The sequence below is a fragment of the Capsicum annuum genome, chromosome 3, assembly GCF_002878395.1.
Source record: "Capsicum annuum cultivar UCD-10X-F1 chromosome 3, UCD10Xv1.1, whole genome shotgun sequence".
Lineage (NCBI taxonomy): Eukaryota > Viridiplantae > Streptophyta > Magnoliopsida > Solanales > Solanaceae > Capsicum > Capsicum annuum.
The window spans coordinates 168,959,685-168,967,340 of NC_061113.1; the positions used below are offsets into that span (position 1 = coordinate 168,959,685).

The 7,656-nt window shown below is 33.3% G+C and overlaps 1 protein-coding gene across 1 annotated transcript; it reads right to left on the reverse strand.

Annotated features, from left to right (window-relative positions):
- Positions 1 to 1,585: 1,585 nt before the first annotated feature.
- LOC107852277 (thioredoxin-like 1-1, chloroplastic) lies at positions 1,586 to 3,945 on the reverse strand. The gene is made up of 4 exons (XM_016697343.2): positions 3,243 to 3,945; positions 2,824 to 3,000; positions 2,535 to 2,699; positions 1,586 to 2,115 (listed from the first exon to the last, which is right to left on the reverse strand). The coding sequence occupies exons 1-4, from the start codon at positions 3,453 to 3,455 to the stop codon at positions 1,813 to 1,815; spliced, it is 858 nt and encodes a 285-aa protein (XP_016552829.1). The 5' UTR covers positions 3,456 to 3,945; the 3' UTR covers positions 1,586 to 1,812.
- Positions 3,946 to 7,656: the final 3,711 nt, after the last annotated feature.

Consider the following 7,656-nt stretch of genomic DNA (forward strand, 5'->3'; position numbering starts at 1 on the left):
ACGATTCCAATAGTTAATTTAGCCGTGCACAGTGAAATCTACGGTGGTAGAGATATGAATTTGATTATGACGGCGATAATGGTGGTAATTTAATGGTGAATTTGGTGGTGTATAGTGAAGAAGCAATGGAAATGACATGAAATTTCTTTTTGAACTCTGATATAATAGCTTTTGTGGCAGTGACATGACGATAATGTGAAGGGAGAATAATATACCTCTCATTATGTGGTTGGTTATATGTGTGTTAGGATGAAAATAAATTTACTTTTAAATAGTGTAATTGTAATAGATTATCGCAATAGTTTGAGTGGGTAATCGATTTTTCGGCACAAATTTAATGTGTATTTAATGTCTTTTTCCTTAAATACTGACCATAATTTTGTCACATACTCTCTTTATATAAGACTTGAGTTACTCTATTTAAGTTTTAATATTTTTTTATCACCGTTAATTCATTTTCCCAAGCAAATGATGGGAAAAGGTCCATTAAAATTAACAGAAGAAAAAACAGTTAGAAGACTTCTACTCCCATCCAACTCAGAGAGAATTCTAAAATATGTCACTGTGAAATTTAACGTTAAAATTGGTATTTCTTTTCAATTGTCTTTAAAATTAAAAAATAACCCAAATGTATTTTTTAAAAAGCATTTAATGAATATAATTATCTCAATAAATTATACTGTACCTAGTTACGTATAGCTTATTTTCTTTGTTCATGAATGTGTAAAGAGCCAATCAATATTTAAAATGAAATAGAGAAAGTACTATAAAAAAAGTAAATATCAACAATTCTTACTTTGCCAGATAACTAATCCCCGAATAAACATGCCAAAAGAATTTGGTGATTGACAATTACATCCAAAACTAATGTCAAGGAGTCCTATAGAGACCCTTGAGATTAGGGATGGCAATGAGGCGGAGCTCGTGCGAGACAGTACGGATTTTACACAATGCAGACGAGGCAGATTTTAGACTATGTGAATGCAGGGCGAGTGTGGGGCAAGTTTAAGTAAGTTTTTTTTTAAATGATGTGGGACGGCGCAAATTGCGGATATATGCAGATTTAAAACGACATGTATAACACTACAAATCAACATTTTTACAACTTTTAAAATTTCTTTATTCATCGTATTAAAAATTTGATATTTAATTTTTACTTGTACACGTAATACTTTTCTGACAATTTCTTAAAGTAAAGTGATGTAATAAAAATTGATTGTTACTATTTCCTAGTATCGAAAATATTATGATTTTCAGTGGAGTTACAAATTTTTCAAAAAAAAAAAAAAACATGGAGCAGTTATGAGTGTTGGCCAGATTTATGCAGATTTAAAGGTGATATGAGGCGGGGTGGGTGGGACGGTTTTAAAATTCAAGGGTTTAGAAAAAACTCACACCACACTCACACCGCACCATTGCCACCCCAACTTGAGATTCCTAACGACTTACCACGAAATTATTTATAGCTTATGTATATTGCCATATTGGTGCAACATACGTAAACAAAAAAGTAATTCTCCAAACTTCATATTATCAACAATTACTCGCTAACAAAGAAATCAGAAACCAGTAGAACATGCTACACTTATCTTAGAACCATTTCGGCAAACTCCAATTAAAATGGGAGAATCCAAGGAAAAGGAAGAGTGAGCTCTGTACAAGACCAGATAACGCCCAACGGTAGCCACTAAATATTTGGCATTCCCTATACTAATTCTCAATTCCTTTCCGACTGCAATATTAGTTTTATAACTCAACAAAGCATATAATATAGCTGTACAGATATCACATCATTTACCACAAATTTCAAAACTATCTACCAGAAGTAGCATACGCTTCTTTCTCTGTATCCTGTTTGGGCTTCAGTGAGCTAGTTGAGCTAATGGGTAGAGGAAGAGGAAGTGGTAGAGGGGACTCTTTATTTGGAGTTCTGTCCTCAACTTCCTCTTGTGAGGCAACAAGGACAGGTTCTTCTTCTGTTTTTGGAATGTAATTAAACGAGAGTTCCTTGTTAGCTGCCAATGCAAGTAGCTCTTTCTCCTCAAGCCCTTTCGGTGGTCCAAAGGTGCAACGATCTGTACCATACTTTGCCAATGCATCTTTAAATTTTTTTATCTGTTCCATAATATGCATATACTTCTATTAGACTGCAGTTTCAAACAAAGATAGCAACTACAACAAAAGAAGTGCAAAACCAATAATAGCATATATGTTATAACATCATAGAGAATCAAGCTCAGTAGATTGCAAATCTAGTGGTTGACATTTCAAAGAAGCAAGCTCAATAATATCCAACTAGCAAAAGAGTATCTCGAAGACATCAAGGAGATGATCTATCAACTGAAGAGTTGATTGTGGATAAAACTTGGAGAAAGATCTAGAGAAGAAAACTGAGAACCAACAATTTTGAGTGAATTAAAAAGAAAGCATTGCCAGCTAAAGGAATCCATCACCTCACTTTCTTATCCGAAACACAATCAATTGCAATGGCAGAGGTAAAGCAGAAGCAGGAAATAAGTTCATTAAAAACTAACCGTGGCATTGGTACAGCTAAAGCTGCAAACACGACCTTCAGCTCCTCTATAGAAACGGAAAAATGGGAGAAGGTGCACGTTAAGAGAGTAACACATGGACTTGTGTTCCTCATAGTTCACCTGTAAAAACTGCACATCTGGATTCATCTCTGCCAGCTGACACAACTGTATTTATCAACTCCACCAAGAAAGTCAGTTCAAAACTAATAAAAATACAGTTTACGGGACACTGTTGTTATATTGACATTGTAGATACACAGACACAACCAGCTCGAGAAGGAGTAATTACCTTAGGGTGAAGGGCTTTGCAGCCACCGCAGCCAGGGGAAAAGAAATCAACAACTACTAATTTATCTCCTGCACTCAAAAGAGAGTCAACAAGGCCTTGAGCACTGTTCACTTCTTTCATGTTAGGTTGAACCCCTTTCTCCCACCATTTCTGTACTTTCCTGATTCCCATACTCATCTGTCCATAAAAACAAATTTAATAATCAAAGACAAATCCATTCAGGAAAACAATTAATACCATTCAGCAAAAATGACCTAACCCAATATCACAAAGTTTGATTTCAAACAGTAACCAAAAAGGAAACTTCAACCCAAAATCATGGGGAAAAAATATGATCCTCGATTTTACATTTAAAGATAGACCGATACCAAACATAACAGGACTCACAGAAAGAAGATCTAAAACGAAAATAAAGAAACCTGGACAGTGATTGCAACGTGGGCATTTCTTTTGGGTAGGGCTTCATTTATGACCAATCTACGACCATAAAAATAGCTTCTTAGCAGACAAGTAGATGGAAGACAAGAAAGATTGACCGATTTATTGGGGAAAGAAGAAATCCCATGAGGGCGATGATGACCACAATCAGAAGATGAAGGAAACACAAAACCTTTGTTCATCAATTTTGCCATTGAAAAGATGTCAAATTATCAAATAAACGCCTCAACACAAACCCCCACCACCAAAGAGACACCACAACTTGCAATCGACCCTGACGAAGAAAACGAAAATCTGTTAATCGGTTTTGTAGTTTCTTGTTAATGGAGAATTCAAGCTTGAATTGAATTGAAGGAAAAGGGAAAACTTGGGAAAAGGTAGAGATAAAGCGAGCGGGTCCCAAAAACAACAGATGAATTAAACTTGGGAATATTTTAATCTTCCGCTTGACTTTATCACAATCCAACGGCTCCAAAAAATTCGTTTTGTGTGATTGATGTGACCCGTGTTCCAGGTTTCAAATACATCCAGACCAGAAAAATAATATTTGGATAAATGGATATAATGCGGTGTTGATTACGCCTCCTCCAATAAAAACATGCCATAAACAGCCTATTCTCCGTTCCTATTTTTTTTTCTCCCCAAAAAATATTTCATCTTGCAATACAAATAAACCTCTTAATATTGGCAGGTTTGTTTGAAGATTTCATGTCTGTTATAGAGAGGCATAATTAAATATGTATGTTAATATTTAGATTTCATTTAATTATTATAAATAAAAGCATGTAAAATTAGAAGCAGCATGAATATAAAAAAAAAAAAAGCAAACATCGAAGGTTTTTTCTCGTGAAATTATGAAATAATTAATGTGAACCATTTTAATGTAATTTTTTCGTTTAAATTAGCAATTCGTTTGTGAAAATTACTATGTGCATGATATTGATGATTATTACGAATATTTTGATATTTTATTTTGTACATGATATATTTCTTACAAATATGACTTTATATAGGAATAATTTTACAAAGATTATACTATTATAACGAATGTTATTGTTGTTATTAATAGAATTGTGATATAGAAATAAAATATAACATGAAAAGTCGCTTCCGACAAAAGTAGACTGTTATATTGAAATGTCATTACAACAAGGTTGTTCGAGAGAGGTTTGATAATATTTTATTTTTCAAGTTAAGAGTATCGAATTATATTATATATCTTACTAATTTTGTGTGGCCCGTCCTAAGCCAATGTCCAACTTTTTTTTTTACTAAACGACCCTTGAGGGGGTCTGGAGCTCAGCAACACCCCCAGGCCTTATCATAAATAAAAATAAAATAAAATAACTATACAAGGAGGGAGACATAAACCTTACCTTCGATCCTATAACGATTTATGAGTTGGCTAGCTTATTAAGGTCGGTTTACTCATCTCCAATTACTAAAAAGAAAACTTAGCAACTAAACACCTATGAGAGGATTCGTCTCAGAACAAAGCAACTAGGAAAGCATAAATAAGGGAGATCTTCCCCTTACAAAGTAAGAAAAAAATCAAAACTAACTAAGAACTTATTCAGCAAAGGTATAACTAGCAAGAAAAAGCTTAGGTGAAGAGAACTAGTAAAAGAAAAAAAGTATAGGCAAAAACCTATACAAGACCTGAGAAAAAATCTAACAAAAAATAAACTCAAGGTATTTTCGTTATCCTTTTCAGCTTTTTGTTTCTGAAATTTGACATGCCTAACTTGTCCAAAGTGAAGTGACCTCCTGCCGCCTTTGGTAGATGATGCTTATCATAAAAATATTGAGTAGTGCGCAAGATATGACTATATTTAGACAGAATATTTGCTACATGATTAGCCTCGTTATAGGTGTGTATGTGTTGAAAACTATCAAACTTGTTACATAGCTGTTGTAGAGATGCTAAGTCTATCTAAATGCTGGGTTAACTACTTTGTGAGTAATTCAGAGTTCACTTCAAGTCTAACCCAGCTATAGACACCAAGTAACACCCCACATAGCTGCTTGAACTTTGGATTGGTTATTAGAACCAACTTCTAAAAGTGGTGAGAAAAAATAGATAAAATTACCTTCATGATGTTTTGATATACCTTTTGCTCCTATGCTGCCAGGGTTTTTTAAAACACTTCTATCAGTATTAAGTTTGACTAAAAAAACACTAGGTTTAGTTCAGCACACACTAAGAATCTCTGACTTTGTGCTAACAATTTTCCACTATTAAGATCAAATCTATCTAGCTAGTGGGCCAATTCAAATAAGAAAAAAATGTATGGGTTAGGTAAGAAATATCTTTGATAATGAAATAAATAACTCTACTTGTACTGGACTTCTTTCTTCTATAGTTACTAGAGCATATATTTTTTCAAATGTTCCAGCAAATGAAAATAGAAGTAGCATGTAACAAAAGCTTGTGAACTTCATTTTTGTGGTCAATAATCCACCACCTTATCAGGAAGTTTCTTAAAAGGACGATCTCATAATGGATGCCTATAGGATCAGCAAATACCTTCCAAGTATGCTTAGAAAGACTACCAGACATAAATGTGTGATTAATAGTATTAAGACCAGGTCTATAGCAGCATAAGCAATCTGTTGGTTATAACCAAAAGAAGTAATCTCATTAGTTAGTAGTTTTTCTCCAAGAGCCCTCCATAGTATAAATGAAACTTTAAAAGAAATATGCTTATGCTATATAAAGGAATTAGTTAAAGACTTGTTCTTATTTCTTCTCACTAACTCCAAAGATGAAGAACAAGTAAAGTTTTCATTAGTATTAGGTTTTCAAACTGCTTGATCAGGGACCCATTCTTGAAAAAAATTTAGGTGTTAAGAATCTGATGAACAAGTGATGAGTCAACAATACGTGATTCATTGTGCGTACAATTAATACTAAAGTGGTGTCATCAATGCTTAGTTTGACTTGATTTTTATGTTAATTTGGTTACATATAGATAATAAGACTGAAGAACCAACCAAAGAAAGACAAAGGCCTTAAGGGAGCAAAAGCTTGGAGAAAATTATGGAGAATGTTATATTAAAAGAACAAAGTATGGCATCACGCAAGCCGAGTGTGTATTGCACAATGTGCATGCTGGATGCATAATAGGAGAGCAATCACAAAAATAGGCAGACTCTGAAGGAAGCTTCCAATGAAAATAGTGCAAACATAAAAGTAGTTGTATGTCACGGAACATTTGTGCGAGCCTTGCAAATAGACGCACAAGTCAACAGAATTCTTGAAGAGCCAAACACTGAAAAGGAAAATTATGTGTTTAGAGAAGCTAAAATTATGTATCACACTTATTTTATGCAACCTTTATAGTGCATACACAATGTGCTCCGATGGCAATTTTGTAATTTCTTGGGTCTATTTTGTAGGTCATATAAATGGAATCTTTTTAAGAATTGGAGGATTATTTATCATTTTTTTTCTGAAATTGAGAGTGACAATGTTGTAATTAAAACCCTCAGGTACAAATTAACTTATTCCTTGATTTTTCATATTAGATTGGGACTTTTTACTTCTGAATATTTGGATCTGATGGAGAATTTCAATAACTATAATGGTATAATTTCTTTTTCTATTAGTATGCTTGGCTAATTTTCCCAACTTGGGTTAAGTGATGATTGAGTAGTGATTAATGCATGAGTAGGGTTTATTTGCTTTTCTAATTAACTGTTTGTTATGGTTTAGCCATTACTTCACGCTACTAACCCAAAATTGGAGGTTTAAAACTCTAACTGAGCTTAGATCCTTTATCATCCTTGAATGAGGGGATATAGGTGAGGATTAATGGTTAATAATGACTTAATTCTTGTCATTTAATGGTAGATCTTCGAAATAAGGCTATAAAATTAGGGTCATTTATTAGTTATGATGAAACACATGTGATTGTTTGAAAGAACCCACATGTGAAATTTAGTATTTTATTGAAAGATTAACATTAAGACTCAAAATCCAGCCTATCCACGACTTCAATTGAATCAAAACAAAAGTACACTCACCCATATATATGCATTCGAACTAATTATAACATAACCCCAGTTTACCTTTTATTTGATTACTACTATTATGTTCTCAATCTTGCAAATACTCTCTTGTAATAACTATATTCTAAAGCATTTAAAAATTAGTTACAAAATGCCCTATTTGTTGTTACTGCATTTTAATTATGCAAGAAAATATTTAGTGAATTCTTACACTCCTTGTGAACCTTTGGGGTCATTCCCTGCAGGATCAACCTCAATTCATTGAGTTGGATAAAATATTACTAGAAACAACATGCATATATTTCAGGTGTAATTCAACATTGTATAAAATGGTGTCATTGTTGGGGAAGAAAAGTATAGTGTTCCTTTATTGAAATGTTTTAA